This window comes from Pseudonaja textilis, chromosome 3, assembly GCF_049901715.1.
Source record: "Pseudonaja textilis isolate UNSWEBS1 chromosome 3, rPseTex1.2, whole genome shotgun sequence".
Taxonomy (NCBI): Eukaryota; Metazoa; Chordata; class Lepidosauria; order Squamata; family Elapidae; genus Pseudonaja; species Pseudonaja textilis.
In genome coordinates this window covers 70,051,261-70,071,976 of record NC_141992.1, presented here as the reverse complement: position 1 = coordinate 70,071,976, position 20,716 = coordinate 70,051,261, and the positions used below count along the sequence as shown (strand labels likewise).

General features: G+C 34.9%; 2 protein-coding genes across 24 annotated transcripts in view; one reads left to right on the top strand and one right to left on the bottom strand.

The window, feature by feature from the left end:
- Positions 1-16,522, top strand: part of FUBP1 (far upstream element binding protein 1) — a 29,914-nt gene extending 13,392 nt beyond the window's left edge. For 2 of the 12 annotated variants that reach the window (XM_087930057.1, XM_087930053.1), the window contains 10 exons: positions 298-439; positions 1,694-1,854; positions 4,619-4,770; positions 5,200-5,279; positions 6,733-6,858; positions 8,181-8,255; positions 11,591-11,650; positions 11,737-11,882; positions 14,229-14,274; positions 15,071-16,522. In XM_087930057.1, the coding sequence (XP_087786183.1) occupies positions 298-439; positions 1,694-1,854; positions 4,619-4,770; positions 5,200-5,279; positions 6,733-6,858; positions 8,181-8,255; positions 11,591-11,650; positions 11,737-11,882; positions 14,229-14,274; positions 15,071-15,108 (1,026 nt within the window). In that variant the 3' untranslated portion in view covers positions 15,109-16,522. Of the gene's footprint in view, positions 1-297; positions 440-1,693; positions 1,855-4,618; positions 4,771-5,199; positions 5,280-6,732; positions 6,859-8,180; positions 8,256-11,590; positions 11,651-11,736; positions 11,883-12,253; positions 14,486-15,070 lie in introns of those variants that run through there. The other 10 variants (XM_087930059.1, XM_087930056.1, XM_087930055.1 and 7 more) reach the window with 6 other exon arrangements.
- Positions 16,523-16,624: 102 nt separating this feature from the next.
- The window catches only part of NEXN (nexilin F-actin binding protein), a 31,351-nt gene continuing 27,259 nt past the window's right edge, over positions 16,625-20,716 (bottom strand). For all 12 annotated transcript variants that reach the window (XM_087930063.1, XM_026700206.2, XM_087930068.1 and 9 more), the window contains 3 exons: positions 18,639-18,824; positions 17,843-18,203; positions 16,625-17,751 (listed from right to left, as the gene is read on the bottom strand). In XM_087930063.1, the coding sequence (XP_087786189.1) occupies positions 17,738-17,751; positions 17,843-18,203; positions 18,639-18,824 (561 nt within the window). In that variant the 3' untranslated portion in view covers positions 16,625-17,737. The remainder of the gene's footprint in view (positions 17,752-17,842; positions 18,204-18,638; positions 18,825-20,716) is intronic.

Genomic DNA, 20,716 nt, shown 5'->3' with positions numbered 1-20,716 from the left:
ATGTTACTATAGAGTTAGTCCAGATCCAGATTGTAAGCGAGCCTGCTAGGAAGAAGAAAAATCAAGATTGTATTGTTTTGTTTGGAAAAGTTTCTTGGTTGAAATGAAATAGTTTGGTTGTTTTAGTTGGTTGTTCTGTGAAGAAAAATGACATACTGTTACTTTTACAAAAGTCTTATCTGTCCCTCTCTTTTAAGACAATTGTATTTGCTATAAATGCAAAACAGAAATAATGCTCTCTGCAAAAAAACCAATATTTTTTCAGTATTGCTAATTACAATTCTTTGCACAATTTAGGCTGGCAATCCTGGAGGTCCAGGGCCTGGTGGTCGTGGTAGAGGAAGAGGTCAGGGGAATTGGAATATGGGACCACCTGGTGGACTGCAAGAATTTAATTTTATTGTTCCCACTGGAAAAACTGGATTAATCATTGGGAAAGGTAAAAAGCTTGACTTGCTTTTCATGAGAGAACAATAAATAAACTTATTTTCTTGTTTGAAGGCAGGAGATGGCATATATCATTAAGTAACTGACTTCCTGGTCCTTGTTGAAGTGTCTCCCTGATAATAAAATCTGGCTGCTGAACTTTTGTCCAACTAAATAACTAAAATACAGCAAATGAACTGTACCCAGTTATGTTACTGTCTTTAGCCACCTAACACTGAAAGTGATTACTTCTGAAAATGGACTCCTCATTATAAATATATATCCTCATTATAAATAAGCCTCTTTCTATTCTACAAATCAAAACATTAGGATTTATGATACCTACATCCTAGGAAAAGTATTGGCCCATACATAAAGTCTTACATATCTAGTAAGGAATTGATGTTAGACCTCACAGCTAACTTTGTTCTTTGGCTTTTCTTCAGTGATTTCTAATTAGGTGTAATATCGATTGCAGTTAATTTATTTCCCTAAATGTTTCTTAGAAAGCAGTTTAAACTGCTTACTCACTATCCATTGCTATTCCTGAAATCTGTGCATTGTTTCCTGAATTACACTTAAACATTCTAATTCTTTTCCATTTTTTGTAAAAGTGTTCCATTTAACCTAGTTCTTTAGGTAAGACATGAATCACATTGACTGTCCAGATGTCAACAAAATGTGTGAATCAGCTCAGAAATCCTTGGTTAATTCATTCACTAATAAAAACCTTATGTGATTATTTCAGTTGAAGCAATATTTGAAAATATATTCTATGTATTTTTCTCTTCATTTCTGCTACTTTGTAAACTCATTTACTAGTTTATTGAATGCCTCATACAGAAGATGAAAGTGGAACTTTTGGATTACATACTGTTCTGTTTTCAGATACATATGTTGCAAATGTATCTCTGGGCTTCTCTGATTTCTTAAAGCTATTCAGGGCTTTCCAGAACCTCAACTATGAATTGGAACTGTGGAACAGCTTGTGCAGTTGAAGACTACTGTATAGATGACGACACAAAATTACATGGTTCCTAATCTCCCAAGAAATAAAATTAACTACAATTACAACTACAACCAAAAAAATGGGCTAAAAGTCATGCAGAAAATGTTTAAAACTATACATGCTATATCAGTAGTAATGTCGTCAAGATAGTTCTGTTTGCACTTCAGGAACAAGCAAAGATGATTCTTATTGTTCTTTCAAATTAAACGTATTAACTTATATAGATTACAGTATAATACCATTTCTTTGTAAATTCAGGTGGTGAAACTATCAAGAGCATTAGTCAGCAGTCTGGTGCAAGAATAGAACTTCAGAGAAATCCTCCACCAAATGCAGATCCCAACATGAAATTATTTACTATTCGAGGGACACCACAACAGATTGATTATGCTCGGCAGCTTATAGAAGAAAAGATTGGAGTGAGTTCTGGAAGCATCTCTTTGTTAATGTTTTTGTTGTACAAACAGCTGGTTAAGTACAGAAAAGGATTAGCTTTTTAAATTTTCTCTTTGTTTGGAATCCTTACGATATTGCTTATTAGTAGCTTTGAACAGTCCCATTTAAATGACAATTGTCAAATTTGTTGCCTATTCTTAAAGACTAATGAGATTTAAATGGAGGATTGCTTGTTTTGCACGGTCTACTGAATGATGAGAATTTAACATATTCATTGAAATGTGTATAATTAATATAAAATACAGAAAATTAATAATTATGGAAAGTGCATTTTGTGAAATGTCTGTATAGATAGTCCTCAAATAACAATGGCAATTGGGATTAAGAATTTCCATCAATAGATGAGACAATCAAAGTGTGATGCAAGTCCCAGACAGCTTGCAAACACGCAGTAAGTAAATGGCTGCTGCTAGGTGGAAAGGGAGCAAGGGGGTGCATGGGTGGTTGGGATCACGTGATACAAGAGCAGCAGAATTTGAGGTGGCAACTGCTGCATGGGAATATATGCAAGAGTCTGGGAGATCGAAGGTCTGATTATAACTACTGTTCATTCATTCAGCACAGTCATAACTTTGAACTAGCGGTCATTAACCAAGAATTATCTGTAATTTAAATAAACTTTCCTTTGATCTCTTCTCTGCCCTCATCTGTTCTGATGTGAGGGGGGTTGCAAGCTAAGGAGATAACAGTAAGAGGTTGTCTTCAGGTTATGACCGTTTGTTCAGTGACTAAAGTTATGATGGCATTGAATGAATGATACTTCAGACCAGTCCTTGAAATTCTGGCTGTCCTGATTTGCTTGTCATGTGGTTTGCACTTACGATGGTTGCAGCATTCCACATACACGTGACTGTAATTTGTGACCTTTCCTATCAACTTTCCACAAAGTTTTCCTTGTCAAGCACAGTGTTTTTAGGAACTGTTGAAAACAGGCTGTATATTAAAAATGTATATCTTCATTGTTTTAGCAGTTTGAGGAAAGAACCCTTCTGCCAGTTTTAGTAATAGCCCGTTTGTACAGGTGAAACTTGGAAATTAGAATATTGTGCAAAAGTTCATTTATTTCAGTAATGCAACTTAAAAGGTGAACCTAATACATGAGATAGACTCATTACATGCAAAGCAAGATAGTTCGAGCCATGATGTGACATAATTGAGATGATTATGGCTTACACCTCATGAAAACCCCAAATCCACAATCTCAGAAAATTAGAATATTGTAAAAAGGTTCAATATTCTAGGCTCAAAGTATCCCACTCTAATTAGTTAATTAAGCCATAACACCTGCAAAGGGTTCCTGGGCCTTTAAATGGTCTCTCAGTCTGGTTCAGTAGGAATCACAATCATGAGAAAGACTGCTGACCTGACAGTTGTGCAGAAAATCATCATTGACACCCTCCATAAGGAGGGAAAGCCTCAAAAGATAATTGCAAAAGAAGTTGGATGTTCCCAAAGTGCTGTATCAAAGCACATTAATAGAAAGTTATGTGGAAGGGGAAAGTGTGGAAGGAAAAGGTGCACAAGCAGCAGGGATGACTGCAGCCTGGAGAGGATTGTCAGGAAAAAGCCATTCAAAAGTGTTGGGGACTTTCACAAGGAGTGGACTGAGGCTGGAGTCAGTGCATTAAGAGCCACCACACACCGATGGATCCTGGACATGGGCTTCAAATGTCGTATTCCTCTTGTCAAGCCGCTCCTGAACAACAAACAACATCAACCTGGGCTAAAGAAAAACAGAACTGGTCTGTTGCTCAGTGGTCCAAAGTCCTCTTTTCTGATGAGAACAACTTTTGCATCTCATTTGGAAACCAAGGACCCAGAGTCTGGAGGAAGAATGGAGAGGCACACACTGCAAGATGCTTGAAGTCCAGCGTGAAATTTCCAGTCTGTGTTGATTTGGGGAGCCATGTCATCTGCTGGTGTTGGTCCACTGTGCTTCCTTAAGTCCAGGTCAACGCAGCCGTCTACCAGGAGATTTTGGAGCACTTCATGCTTCCTTCCGCAGACAAGCTTTATGGGGATGCTGACTTCATTTTCCAGCAGGACTTGGCACCTGCCCACATTGCCAAAAGCACCAAAACCTGGTTCAATGACCGTGGGATTACTGTGCTTGATTGGCCAGCAGACTCGCCTGACCTGAACCCCATAGAGAATCTATGGGGCATTGCTAAGAGAAAGATGAGAGACATGAGACCAAACAATGCAGAAGAGCTGAAGACCGCTATTGAAGCATCCTGGTCTTCCATAACACCTCAGCAGTGCCACAGGCTGATAGCTTCCATGGGACGCCACATTGAGGCAGTAACTGCTGCAAAAGGGCAAAACCAAGTACTGAGTACATATGCATGCTTATACTTTTCAGAGGTCCAATATTGTTCTATGTACAATCCTTGTTTTATTGATTGCATGTAATATTCTAATTTTCTGAGATTGTGGATTTGGGATTTTCATGAGCTGTAAGCCATAATCATCTCAATTATGTCACATCATGGCTCGAACTATCTTGCTTTGCATGTAATGAGTCTATCTCATGTATTAGTTTCACCTTTTAAGTTGCATTACTGAAATAAATGAACTTTTGCACGATATTCTAATTTTTTGAGTTTCACCTGTTTATAGGGGTTGCCCTTAAGTCCAGTGTTCTTAAATTGCAGGCTATCTGTACAGTGTAATATTATATTTGCTGTTGATGTAGAACAACTTAACTATTATAACTTATCTTAACAGGGTCCAGTAAATCCTTTGGGGCCTCCTGTACCTCATGGGCCTCATGGTGTTGTTCCTGGGCCACATGGACCCCCTGGGCCACCTCCTGGGGCTCCAATGGGACCTTACAATCCAGCTCCTTATACCCCTGGTCCTCCTGGTCCTGCACCTCAGTAAGTATTGTACACTTATAGATACGTTCGCAGAGTTGTGTGTTGATAGATTGGGGTCTGGATTTCATCTGTGAATTCAATGCAATTTTTAAATGTGTTTATAACCAAATTCTTAGAAGCATTCATTTTAGAGATTTCTTTAAGTGAAATCTCTAAAATTTAACTGAATATTTTTTCTCAATTAAAATGTATATTATAAACTGTTTAATTCATATTAGGTGTGCTGTAAATCATTAATTCTGAAACGTACATATGATGGGATTCTTGTAGGCTTTCCAGGCCAGTTCTCTTCTTTATGGAGGTAATCAGAACATTCCTAGATTGCAATCTAGCTTTTGCAGCAGACTTCAAGTCACCACTAGTAAAAAAAATAGCTATTATAAATTATTTTACTACCTGATCTAATTATACATTACATTTTCATTTTAGTGGACCTCCAGCACCATACGCTCCACAAGGATGGGGTAATGCATATCCACATTGGCAACCACCAAATCCTCCAGACCCTGGTAAGTATAAGCAAATATATAAATGGCCCTAGTTTGCAATGAGATACACGTTAATCATATATTTTACTAAAGAAAATGTGATGAAACTAAACCATTCATTAAACCATATTCATTTCATTTTGCCAGTCTAATAGCAAATTAAAATTGAAATGGTATTTGTGGATAGGATCCTTCGAAAACATTAAGACACATTTAAACACAGATAGTTGTGAAAACCCATTCTGTAAATTATGTTTACACATAATCCTTGACTAACAACCACAATTGGGATGGGAATCTCAGTTATGAATAAAGTGGTCATTAAGCAAGACATCCATTTGACTGCCTATCTCAACTACTGCGATCTCAGCACTCCTACTTGTGGTTGTTAAGTGATCTTGCAGGTTATTAAATGGAGAAAGTCCCAGATAAGGAGATTGGGGTGCCTCGGGAACAGAGGAGACCTTGAGAGTCTCGGGCTCAAAATCTAAGCTGAACAGAGAGCCACACATGGCCTGCATCAAACTGCCCTGGGCCTCCCCTGCCTGCCTGAGACACCCCATACTCCTTACTTTACTGTGCTGCCCTCCACTCCACTTGGATTTTGGTTCCCTCTGTATGGAAGGGAACTCCTTCAACGGCTGCAGGAACAGAATTAAAATCTGGCACAGAAGACTGCAAATGGTAAACACAGGATCTCAGGGCACTTATTACTGGTCTAAACTGAACAGTTGCCAAGCACCCAGTTCTGATCATGTGACCACAGGAGATGGTGGTGCAACATTTTGCAACTGGCAGAAGTTCTTTATGGGCCATAAAGTACCCTTTCCAATGCCATGATATCTGGACTGTCATTATATGAACAGTAATGAACCAATTACCTATATGTTGAATATTTCAGATAGCCAAAATTCAACCTGAATTAAATATGGAGTTAAACTTAGAACCGATACTTTTGATTTTAAAAATATGACTTCATACTTGATAATACAACTAGTGAAATTGGAATTGCTTTCTGAACCAACCATAAATGTATTTATTATTCAAGAGAATGTACCATAGGATTTATTGCATTTCCTCAAGCTTGCATAAGATGCAATCCAAATCTTAAATAATACCTCAATTCCAAAAGTGACATTCACATTGAACAAACAAAAATAATGCTACTTTGGCTGAAGAGGAATCCTAGGTACAGACCCCACTTTGTATTGCTTACCTTTAAAGGGTGGGTGGGTGGATGGATGGATGGATGGATGGATGGAGAAAGAAAAAGAAACAAGGAAAAAAGAGAGAAAGAAAGAAAGAAAACGAACGAACTGGAAGTGGTTTGTTTCATTACTTACGCGCTGTCATGAACAGTTAATGTTCTGAGAGTTTATTTTATAGATCTTATCTTTCATAGGAATGAATGTAAATGGCAACTGATCTTAGTGATCTCTTGAGATGTTGAACTAAATGTCATGGTAATTTTCAGGTAAGCCAGCAGATCCTAATTCAGCAGCTTGGGCAGCCTATTACGCCCACTACTATCAACAGCAAGCACAGCCACCCCCTGCAGCTCCACCTAGTGCACCACCTGCCACTCAGACTAACGGACAAGGTATCGTGCTTGTATCAATATAAACAAATATACCAAAATAGCTTTTTTAACAGTTGAAGTATCTTATTCAAACCTTCAAATATTTTGAAAGTTTTTTATTATAGTTTCACCATTTGAAGCTTTGTATGTTGTAAGCTGGTTTCAGTACTAAAATCAGTAAGACAAATCTAAAAATGTTTGGGTCAGCTAAGTTAGGATAAGGCATTAGATTAATGAGAATTTTAACCAAAGTTGGGCTGGAATTTGGGCAACTATCTTTCCAGTAATCTCTATATCACTTACTAGTTTTCTTATATTTCAAGCAATTATGTTGATGAGCCAATTAAATACAACTCCCAGTATATCATCCTTTTCATAAAATGTGTCCAAAATTCAAGAATTTTTTCCCCTAAAGTTATTTGTCAGAAACAAAATCTGAATTCATACTATATGACAAAATGTTTTGGTAATATGGGAATGAGCCCCAAGCAATAGTAGACTTGCCTTTTCACTACTGCAGTCTGGAGTCTGTATACATTATCTTTACTTTCAGTTTATGCTTTGCAAGCAAATTGGTTACTCCATTGAAATTGAGTTGATGTTAAATCAGGATATAAAATCCTGCACAGTGTAAAAGAGATGAGGGTAATAGGCTTGTGAAGGTAATACAATACAAGCTTGGTTTTTTAAAGAAATGTAGGATTCCAGTTTAATTTTCAAGTATATAAGAGAAAGATTACAATAATCAGCAGGAATTGTGAAAAATAATCCAGTAGAATATACTCTGATTGTAGACCATTAGGTGAAAACCAAAAACTGAATTTGAATCTAAAATTAATTCAGGTCAACAACATAATGACTTACAGGTTTATATTATGTTTCCAGTGAAATGGTTACACATGAATCAAACAAAAAATAGTGTTCTTAGCTTGAATTGTATATTCTCCCAAGTATTCTTTTTGGTATAATGATGGTACAATGTGGACACATGCAACAGGAAATGTTGCCATTACAAGGATTTTGTGTATGTGGACCCCTAAGGGACATGGATTTGTGCATGACTGGTTCCAATATAAATATAATCATTGAAGAGGTCTGATTAATCTTCCCAGATAAAGAAATGTGCGTGTCTTGATGGTTAAAAGATGGGGCATCTGCAGCTAAGTTCTGTGCATGATACATGCAAATAAGGCATTTCTGAACTGAGACTTGCAAAATATTTGAAAACAAAAATGTTAGCTTTTAATGTAAGATTTTTACTCTTAATTAGAATAAAGTGTAAGTGATTGGAACTGAATCTTTTTAGTTTTTTATTTTACTCACACTAATTTTTGTTCATTCAGGAGATCAACCAAATCCAGCACCAGCAGGGCAGGTAGATTATACCAAGGCTTGGGAAGAATACTATAAAAAAATGGGTATGTTTTATTTACTTTGGATTTTTAAATTTTACTTCTCAGAAACTTTACTGATTCATACACAATTTTAATTTGAATAAGTTTAATAAGCTTTATTTGATGGATTTAAACTGGGCACATTTCCAAAACTGCCAAAGCAATTTTTTTTAGTGGAAACATCAATACTTGAGACTAAAAGCCACTAAATGAATCCAGTCCATTCATGTCTGAGAATGTTTCCAGCAGCTAACATGGGAACAAATAAGTCAAAAATGACTTATCAAAACTTTAATTTTTACTGTTCGATTATAGTAAAAAAAAAAAAGATCAAATATATTTATTATAGTTTTTGACTAGTCTTTGTAATAAAAATGAGAAACAGCTTAACAAAAAAATGTTACTTGGAAAGAAAAAACAATAGGACAGTATAACATCTAATTTAAAGTTTTGCGCAGTTGTATGATATGGTGAATATATTGGCCATCTGTTATGTGAGGGTGGGGTTAGCATCCCTTAAAAGGTAATTAATCTAAAATTTATCAGTGTGGTCCTCATTCCTTTAAGTGATTGAGAGGATCAGAAAGTGTTTGAGCATCATAAAAAGGACGTATGAGGACACAAATAAGAGTTTGCCTCCCTGAATACACAAGGGCAAGGTCTCTGCAAATAAGGAGTCCCATGAACTCAGTAAAATAGACCTGATAGGAGGGCATCAAAACAGGCTCTAGATGAGGCCTATCTATACTTGCTTAGGGTTAGATTGTGTTGATACTATGCCATAGGGCGATTCCATTATGATCTGTTTTCTGTTTCTCATATCACATGCGTTAAGACAGGATTTTTGTGGAAAAAAATAAATAATTAAGCGAACAGTTAAAATGGATCCGATCCCATTCATTTAAAAAACATATCTGCCCTTTAAAGTGCTTCTAGCAAGAAAGAATGACCCCAAATCTTCTGATATTGTAAACCCTATTCTGGTGTTAGTGGTCATGAAAGCACATGTTAGTAAAATATATTCATAAAATGCTAGTCCTAGACTATTTCATTGTTTGTATTTTCCTGCCTTTCTCAAAAATGGCTCCACTACAAGCCTTCAGCATATCCCAGGACCCTGCAAGGCTTGTAGCATTGTGTGTGCAAGCGGCGGCACCACCGCGAGTTTGGATACACTAGCGCAGTTGCTCACGGTAGGATGCCAGCTGCACCGGTGTGATAAAGCAGGGTCCTGCTCTAAGAGGAATGGATAACAGGCAGGAAAATTCCGCTCCCCGTTTTCTTGCCTTTCACGAAAATGGCTCCACCCCGTGCCTTCAGTGTATCCCAGGATTGCAACACAGAAGGCTCTATTCCAAATCTTCAGCGTTGCAGTCCTGGGATACGCTGAAGGCTCGGAATGCCTCTGCTTCAGCGCAGAATGACTTTCGCCCCTCTCTGCAGCTGACACTTGCTGCCCCCCCCCCATGCCCACGCCGCCACTCATGCTGGCCATGTCCATCCCCTGGGCTTATTTTCAGGGAAGGGTTAATATTAGGACCACCCTCAAAAAATTAGGATTGGGCTTATTATTGGGGTGGGTCATGTTTTCTGAGAAATACGGTATATGTTAAAATTATGCTATCTTAATACTATCAGAATATTAATTGCCAAAATGTTGTCAATCTAGTTTTAATACATGCAAGAGATTTTAAGTGTAAATCACTTTCATAGCACAATAGAAAATATAACCACTCCTGATTTTGTAAATCAGGTGAGAATTTAATCCATTTTCTACATTCTGTACTAAATGCTGTATACATTTCCATTTATCATATTGAGTTTTGCTAAAATTTGGCACTGGTTAATTTTTTTGAAGCACTTAATTGTATATCTTCTAATTTCCTTCTAATTTTGTAACACTGAATCTTAAATACTAATTATTTAAGGTTCAAATTAGCATATTATAATTTTTATTTTTATAAATAAAAGTTTATTTTTTTAGTTAAGTGTTTTTATCCTTTCTCCAATGAAATTAGTAGTTGGCAAATTATTTTGACAACATCTGATGTTATGATATAGACAATTGTCATAGAGGTGACATCCCCTCCTACATGTTAATTATACAAATGTAATCTAGTTACAATTAATGTATCTATCCCAATAAAATGTTGCTTGTAACTAGTTTTGATAGTTTCAGAATTGGAATTAAGAGGATTAGAAAATATTGTAATATCCATTTTTTTTTCTTTTTGTGCCCTTCATTTTTCTCACTGACTGTTTACACAATATGAATTGGCTTAGTTTTGAAGCATTGTAATCCACACATTTACATCAGAATTCACTTCAAGCTAAATTTAAGTAGGTAGGGTAGGAAAATTCATGATCGTCAGATATTATGCCCTTTTAATGTTAAGCATGCTGCCTAAATTAGTTTTAGATATCAGTTTATATATAATCTGAAGAACCAGAATGAACTAATAATGGAGAAACTGAAACCATAGAACTAAATAATGTATTCATATTAAGGTACCTATATGAGCTTTTGGACATTATCTTAACATGTTAATTAATATTCTTCACAAAATTTATTCTGAAAATAAATGCATAGCAATTTGACATATAAATAAGAATTGAGATATTAGTATTACTTTAAACCTCCACTCTTACTTTCTTAAATACAAAATGACTCACCCATGTGTATCTTAACAGTTTCTCTTTATCCATTTTCTTTTATTGTTTATATTAAAATAGTTGGAAAACAATTTAAAATGTTTAATCAGTAATAAGTTGATTTAAAAGCAGCTTTATGGTTGCTGAGCAATTTTTGCTATCTTGCATTCTTTTACTACATGCTAATCCTCAAAAACAAAAGTCAACCTAAGTATTAAGCATATTTTGATTTTTAAAAAACTATGTTTTTTAATATTGGAAGATGTTTTCATTATATAGAAGGAAGAGAGCACATACTCTTGGGTATAGATTTCAGAGCAGGTTTACTTGGGGCGCCCGGCCCCTTATATATTATAAACCATATAATAAGAATAGTTTTTCTACACACTTGCATTTTGAAGCATTTTCAAACTAGCGAAAGTAGGTTGGATTATGAAAGCTAGTTTGGATGAATTATTGGCCTATCATATACCTATGTTGAGCAAACATATATAGCATACAACAGACTACTGTATAAAAATTGAACTCAATAAATTTTAAATCTGTTAAAAACTCTAGAACTAAAACTAAAATATTAGATTTTAATATTTTCTGATTTTCACGAAACATTAAAACAAAACAGCAAAGAACTCTTCCATTGTATTCTTGACTGTAATTGTGGTATACATGGGAGCTGTGTTTACATTAAAATGTGGGGGGTTTTGCAGGTCAACAAGGGCAGCCACAAGATTATTCAAAGGCTTGGGAGGAATATTACAAGAAGCAAGGTAATGTTCGTTAGAAATGAGATTATTTTGAGCTTCCTTCTGCCCCTTTTATGGCACCAGCGTTGTGTAATCTACATTTGTTCTAGGTCAAGCTGTTCCAGCTCCAACTGGAGCCCCACCGACAGGTCAGCCAGATTACAGTGCAGCATGGGCTGAGTACTACCGACAGCAGGCAGCTTATTATGCCCAGACAAGTCCACAAGGAATGCCACAACATCCTCCAGCACCACAGGTAAAACAGTCTTTAATTATTTAGCTAATATTTTAGTGAGATACTTCTTTCAATTTTTGTGGGGTGGAATTTTGTTTGTTTTTGCATGCCTCCCACATAGATACCTTTCTGAAGTATGCATTTTTCCTGATAAAACATAACTGCAAATGAATTAATGCTTTTAACTGGAGATCTGTGTTTGTCTTTGCATACATTCAGTGTTTGTGATCTAAAAATTTCTCCTCAGGGTTTTTGAAAGCCATGCAGGAAGCCACCACCATTGCATTAACCAAATTTTCTTTCTTAAAGGCTTCACTCCTGAGTTAGCGCAATTTTTTTAAAAAATATTTTCTTTAACATTTTGTGTATTTCTTATGTATTTCTTCGCACAGGGCCAATAATAAGAAGTGGACAATACAGTATTTGCTTCATTATGTGGGGGAAAAAAACCTTTGTTAAATGTATGGATGCAGACGCCTTGATGAAGATCATAATTTTGTTTGGTTTAAAAATAGTGGTTTTTTTTTTGAAATGTACAAAATATCTATCACAACTGATAGGAGGTAATATTTCTGTGTAGAAATGGAAATTGGTTTGTTTTTAGTACATTAGTGTAGATGTACACATTCCAGCAAATGTATTTGCAACTATTATGTGGTCAATGCTTTGTGATATAAATGTACTTTTTCAATGTATACTTGATCACTTTTAAATGCTTGTTTTGTGCTTTGCAATAAATAATATGAAACCTCCTGTGTTGGTAAGTTGGATATGTGGGTACTCAAGAGAATTCAATGATTTTTTTTTTTAGTAATTCTGTACATGTACACAAGTAAGATTTTTCCCCTCTCTTTTAAGTTCAGGCTTGATGTTGGTATTTCCCCAGAATAGGTTTAGAGGGATCTCTTTTGTGATTGTATGTTACTATTTAGCATTCTGATATCTTCTTTCTACTTGTGTAAAAATTGCATGTATGTGAAGGTATTTCTTGACATACTTCTGCATTAACAGTTGAAATTTCTTTTTTATTCATGACCACTGTCCCAGACCCGTATAGCTGCTATAGTTAACATTTGTTTTATGTATGATTTAATTCTTTAGTATATTTTCCAGACACATTATTAAAGTCAGTTATCTAGAAAAACAAAATGTGCTAAGCGGTTGGTTTCCAGCACTTTGCTATAGATTTTAGTGTAGTAAGGATGATTATGCTTTTTAGTTATAAAACTGCATTTGTTGTAGAAACATACTGTTTGAGTCTTGGAATGCTTAATGAAAAAAAGGTTTTTTCAGATAAGGTCTGTTTAAATGTTGAAAGACTAGCTTTTAAGTTATGTTTGAAAAGTCTCTGTCATACGTTTTACTTTTAATAATTATAATTGAAAATTGGTGTTCTGTTAAAAATCCACTGTTTGCTTTTTTTGCATATATTAGATTATACATGCAATACAGTTTGTCTTGCCATTGTCTGTTGAAGTGCAGGTTTGATCCAGCCAGTATAGAACTAGCTCTGTAGGGGTGAGGAGGACTGTGCTGTGTTATCATCCTTGATTGTTCCTTCAAGGAGCATTGCACTGTAAGTACATCAGAGTGACAAAATGATGAACTGCAACAGTATCTTTTTGTCAGTGTTCCACATAATGCAAATGCCATACCTGTGTGAATATTATGTTGGAATAAAATACAGTGCTGATATTTTAGAAAATTACAATTGGTTGTTTAATCAGACAAACGTGTGTGTATGGGTAAGTATTTTGAGATATTTAGCTTTAGCTAAAGAATTCATCAATGAACTAACATTGTTCATTAGGGTTTCAGAAATGAGATATATTCAGATATCAACTTACATATTGTTAACATTTAAAAATGCTTGTCAGGAGGAAGTTGTTTTTGTCTTCAGTTGTCTGCATATATTTAGTGATGCAGCTATATACTATTTTTCTAAATCTTTATTAGCCTTATCTTTAGAAAATCATTTTGTTGTTTTGGAGTGTTCATTTAGAGTGGCTGCAAGAGAAGAACTGAATGTGGTTTAAAATGAAGTAGTATTATTGCAAAAATAATTAGAAATGCATTTGTTCTACTGTAGAATCAGGAAGGATTTTTTTTATCCCAGTTTAGTTTAGGATTTACATTTTGAAAAGACTACTAGAAGTTAATAAATATATAGAGAAGTAGGCTATGAAGTCTTTTAAGTATTTTGCATGTTAAGTCTGTAGCTTATTGGAAAATGGTGTAATTATTAACTAAACAACAAACATTCACCTGATTCTTTATCATTCACCAAATGGAGGCTGTTGATTTTGATTCATTTAAAGTATAAAATCTTTATTAATTGCAAACAGTGCAATTATTTATACTTCACAGTGCCTTCCCAGATCTTCCACCTTAGGTTCTGCTGCAAAAAGCACAGGTAAGCACAACCTAAGGAAGTGTATAAATACATATTTCAGTATATCAATGTTGTCCCTGTGAGATTTTTTTTGTGCTTGTGTATTCAAAAGCAATCTGCCAATATCTTTTCCCAAATGTATTCTGCTATTCATGGTTTCATTCCAATGAGAATTCTGAAACAATTATTTACATTTCTGGGTAAATGTGTATCTTTATTTTTTTAAAGATAAGTGGATTGCTGCAATAATTTTTGAGTAAGTCACTTTTACTATTTTCCCTCAATAGTTGTTACAAATGAATATAAAATATTTTTTCAAGATACAGGAAATATTGGTCAGAACTTCAACAGCCTTCACAAATGCTTCTATAATGTGGATGTTATACCCAAATACTACGTATTCAAATATACTGTATGTTTCTCTCAATCTTAAGATGATACACCATAAACCATAAATTAATATAGCTTGATTATTTTATGCAGAAGGAAAACAAGTGAGATTTTACTTTTGCAAAATAGTTCTAAAAATATTGTGCCAGTGATATGTTAACAAGTTTGGCAGATCTTTTCTTTTTATAGGAATTTCCTTCCTACTTTGCTATTTCAGCTGAATTGCTGTATATTTTTGCTAGTTTTAAAATGTTTTGTATATGACTTACCTAGGTAGCTTAATTTTCAGTTTAAATAGACAATTTTAAGGCAGTACCATTAGTTTTTGTTTGTCACTTAATAAAATGTTTTGATTTTATCGAAAGTCCTGCTTTTCTGTGCATGAAAGGAAAATATTCAAAAACCCTGCCTTCATTTTCACACACAGTGCTGAAGATGCTGCAAGCACCAAATCATAGCTCATAAAATCAGGTCCTGAGATAGTTACTTCCAATAAAGAGGATTCCTTTGAGTGTATGGCCCTGGTGAGCCGATGAGCATGGACCATAGAAGGGCTCCATGTAGAAGGTAAAATTGGCAAAAACAATACCGATTTTAAATGTATCCCATACTTAATGGTGTAGGGTATAATTTGCCTGTTTTTATCGCTTCTCATTCTTTAAAGTGCTATTTGCTTGACCATAAATGTTCCATAACTTGTTGTATGATTATAAAAATTATTTATCAGTTTACACTTTGCTAAATAGTCAAGCACGGATATGTCTTGCATTTACAACTAAATCAGTAGTTGTACTTGAATTCCCTCAAGCCACTTTATTTTATTTTGGGGGGGGATATACTTTGATATGTCAGATAAATTTTTATATGAAAGCTAGCTACATGCTGAAGAGCTTCATCTTGGTTGAATTTTGTTTCAGCATTATAAAAGAAAACTTGTTTTTTCCTATTCATTTTTAACAAACAGCATAAATTGAAATTTAAGTCAAAGTCAGGAGATGTAACAGGAAAAAAAGTTGTTGCTGTAGGAGGTGAAGATCTGTGTTAATATTTTTTGTTTCGGTGGACCTATAGGCATCTCTTGTACTATAGCTTTTATTTTTGGTTTGTCTGATTTCTTTCAGAAAGATAAGGTTGGATTGAAGTGTTCTACTCTCAATATGAACCTTTGAGCTGAATGCATAGATAGTTTTTTCCTTGTGCAGTTTGTGTGTTATAGCAGGAAAAAAAATTCTAAATTCTAATTGAATCCCAGGATTAAATGAAAGTAATGAATGTTTTAAAACAGAGGAATATCTTAATTTCAGCTAATGTCTTTAGATTTATCTGTTGGTATGTGTTCTGTATAGGATATTTGCTAGTTAAAAAGCAATCTTTAACTAGAGTTTTGTAAATTACACCTCAGTGATCTTGATAGGTAGGCTGTATCATTCACTAATCCTTTCTTCTAAAAATATTGTCAATTGGGATACATTTCATAAGTTTGAGGGTAGAATTTTACATTTTTCTTTGTGTATTAGGATTTTTATAAAGTAAAACATTGGGTCCTACAGAATATGTACAATAGATCCATTTTTCTATTTGTAGTACCCTATCAAACTCTTACATTTATGCAACTTTATCTTAATATGCATGAAAGGCATTTTCGTCCTGAGAATAGTGTTCTCTGCAGAAACTACCCGTGTTAAAAAAGAAGACTGTCTTTTAAAGGCTACTGTGATGGGAAGTATCTTAGGCAGATGCAGCTTGGACGTGAGGTAAATCCAATGCTTTCCAGTATGTTGTGTTGAGCTTGCCTATTGACAATGTATGTACTCATGCAAATACATTAATTGTACTGTTTTGTATGAATTCTCAATAAATGTAAACTAATGGATGAAAATTTGTCCTTTGCGTTATTTAATTTTTGAGTTGATTATTTTAAAAAATATTTGTATACCCAAAAACCTATAAAAGATGAGTGATAAAGAAGAAAACATTCAACTTTAGGAACAGAACATATTTATTATCCTTCCATTAAATACAGAATAAGTAATTTGGTACATACTTAAGAAAAAATCTCCTGCATAAAAATTATTCTGACTTGCTCTGACAACTAAAATACAAGCCCAAACCAACTGGAAGATTTGCAAATGCATGTGAAGTTCCAGTGCATATTTTAATATGTGATGGAATTTAGTTAACTACTTTTCATTTAGAACCCCCTCCCCCCAAAAAATATTATTATTCATATGTTCCAGATATATAACTATATTAATAATATATGTTATTTAGTTTGGAAATAGTAGTGAGATGATTCATTAAGTTCTATATAAATGAGATGCAAATTGAAAAGCTATCCGGTATTGCGCTAACAAATTGAATATGATGCAGATTTGCCCAGCATCTTGTCTGGAATACTGAGCTGAAATCTACCATCTTAATACCATATAAAAAGCAAATGCTTGATTTTAAAGAACTTAATTTATAGCTGAATGCATAATTTAATAGTACAAATTTGATTTCAGGCCGTTAATAGTCTTGGTTTTATTTTGTTCGTACATTTTGAAATAAAAATGTTAAGCAAAGTGTAGCTCTAAACAGTACATTACCTTTTAGCTAATAGTGTAACAAAGGACATACTTTTTTGTCCCCAAAGTTGCCCTGATTGAAACATTTGTATAGATAAATTGGTCTTGGCTAAAAGATTAAAAATTACAAACTTGCCATGCTGTTTTGACATAAAATTAAAGTTGCAAACAATATAATTGAGATTTTCTGGTCAATTCTTCCTATTTAGTGCATTCAAGAGTGCTTTGGTTGATCATATATTTTATGTTGTCATAATGAAAGGTTTTAGAACAATAGCAAACTGTTTCATGCAGTTTGATTTGCCTTGTGGAACATCATCAATGGACCAGTACAATGGCATAAATAAGCAGCCACCATTTGTAGATTGCACTGCTATATGTTAAATGAACCAAACTTTTATTGCCTGAATTTCAGTCTGAAAAGTATTCTACTTGAGGAATGATAGACAACTTCTTGGCCCCACCACAGGAGAAAAAGATAGATGTAGTGAATGAAGGGAAGGAAGGCTCCAGAAATGGTAGGATATTTAATAGTCATCGGCTAAGGGAGAGAAGAGAAGAAAGAGGAGTTAAGAGAATCAACAGAGAACAAGAACTGAAGACTTGATAACCTGTGAAATGCTATCTCTTACTTTCAATAGTGAGAATACAGGTGCTAGCAGCGGTTCCTCTACTGTTTACCGCTTTACACATATATTCTCCTTCATCTTCCGGGAAGGTCTCTGGTAAGTAAAGGCAGTATGTTTCTCCTCTTTCAATGTATTGGTAATCTTCACAGTCTTGCAACATTTCCCCTTCAAACCACCATGTAACTTCTGGCTTGGGTTCACCAGTTATTTTAACAGTAAACCGTACTGGTTCACTATCCACAACAGATACATTTTTAAGAGGCTTTTTGAACCATGGAGCACCAGAACGGGCTTGCTGTTCTTCATCTTCATACACTGAGCCATTAACAATACTCCCTTCCTCCTCTTCATCGTCCTCTCTTTTCTGCATTTAAACAGACATTGTGAATATTTTAACACAAGTTGTGAAGAAACAGAAACTAATATTGATAATTGGATTTTTAAAGGCTTGGGTTATATCTACCTAACACTGACACAAACAGGCAGTTATCTTCCAGGCTAGTGAGAATAAAATATGCCTGAGCATCTTTTTAAGAATAAGAATTAAAACTGGATTATAGCATAGCAGAACAGCAGTTTCATTAGGTTTCTTTTTTCACATGTGAATGTAATTTATTCAAGGCAAGTGAGGTTTGATCAGTGAATGCTCTAATGTGGCCACTACAGAAAGATGTCAAAAGCAGAATAAATATGCAATAAAATATTTGTCTATATGTACACAGCCACTGCAAATAAGGATTCCTATTAGCTTACAGTATACAAAACTTGTATATTATGGAGATCCAGTAGATGCTAATACCTTTTGTAATGCTGCATCTATTTCTTTCTGTTCAAATTGCATACGTAGCAGCTTTTGTTCTTCAATCCTCCTCTGTTCTTCCTCTTCTCTTGCTTTTGCCATTTGTTCAAATCGAGCTTTCATGTCAACTTTGTGTGTGAATGGAGCTTCACATTTTGCAGCAGGCTTCACATCAACTTCTTCTTCCTGCAAAAAGTAAACATGTTTGGAAGAAACTACCTTCAATCTTCAAAACCCAACAACAATCAGGAATTTTGTATCAAAAGAATATACAAATTATTGAATCTGTCAAAACTCTGAACAAAAAAGCATTCATTAGTTTCAGCAAATAAAGCTTTTGGAAGAGTCAATGGTTTAGATAAACTCAGTCCCTCATTAAACAAGTACAGAGCAGAAAGGTGGAAACATGCATTTGGGTGTACATAGTGTGCAAAATCTCACACAAAATAAATGTCTCTATAGACATTAACACTGGTTCATTCTATAGCTGAAAAGGTAATTATTGAAGAATTCAAGGAACAGAAAAAAATGTTCAGGAATTTGGATTGAATATCGACCATCTTGAAAAAATGAACTGCAGATTTGTAAACAGTACAATCTTACTCTTAAGCCTACACAATTCATATTTTGGAAATAACTAATTTTCAGAGTTCAAATACACATTAGTCATCTTAAACATTAAAAGGTTCTAATTTCATAAAGTTCATTATGACTGGCTCAATCATTTTTTCTCGTATCAATATATTTCACACGATTAATTTCATCTTGAAAATTTCTACAATAAATTTACAGTGGTATCTTGCTACTCAATTGCTTTGAAACTCATCAAATTTGGTACTCAATACATTCTGATGCAAAAATTTTGTCCCAGTATTCATCATTTGGTACTTAACACACAAGCTAGAACAGCTAGCAGGTGTCAGCTGCCTTGTGATTCATTACATTACATTATTACATTATTTTTATGAGAAAAAAATGGTTTGGTACTCATTGGTATTCATTGTGCCTCCCGGAACCAAATAATGATGAGTATCAAGAGTTGTATTCATTAAACTGTATTTATTAAATATGCAATCCTTCCTATCTACTATATGGTACCTGGGTTTGTTTTTTTACCCACAGGCATTTATGTTACTATTTGTAGATTTGAATTTGTATTTTCTATATTGTAGGTAACTTATCAGTTACAGTATAGAGCAGTGGTCGCCAACCAGTGGGCTGGGAACCACTGATGGTCTGCAGAGAAATGTCACCCCCAAAGCACCCTGTAAAGCAATTAATCCAGGCTGCGCAGGAACACAAGGCTGTGCCACCCACATTGCCCACGGGAACACAAGGCTTGCGTTGCTTGCATTGCAAACAACATGAGGTAGTGGGAGGGGGGGAAAGGGCGGTGGCTGCACACAAGGAAAGCAGCAAAAGTCTTTCTCCCCCCCAAACTCCACCAGAAATGAGTCTTTGGGATCCTGCAAGGCATCCTGCTCCAAGAAGCTGTGCCAGCACGACAAGTCTCACAAAGACTCATTTCTGGCGGAGTTTAGGGGAGAGAAATAATTTGTGCCATCATTTAAGCAGTTGTGACTCTCTGGATACTGGAAGCTTCCCAATACGATTTTAAGACCTTTTAATGTTTGATCATTATCATGTGTCAGCTTAGGAGAAAACAGGTGTGGCTATAACAAATATGAGCATTCAAAGGAAAATTATAGCAACATGTTTTCAAGAAAACAGGATTCTGGATCTGCATACAATCTCTGATAATCTTACACATCTGGTTTATTTATTATCCCTCCTTTATTGTTTTTAATAAGTAAGTCAATGAATATACCCAATGCTCCTCCCTCTCAAATTTTCGCCACAAACCTGTGAAGTGAGTTGGGCTGAGGAAATGTGACCCAAAATCACACAGCTGGTTTTTATTCCTTAGACAGGACTAGAACCTAGTTTTCTTTCTTTTTTAGCTTGGAGTCTTAAATCACTAGATCAAACTGGCTCTCAACTTAATCCTGTTTTATTTATTAAATACTCCCATCTTACCAGTTAAGTGAAAGGTGCAATGCCAATTTATTTTCTATATC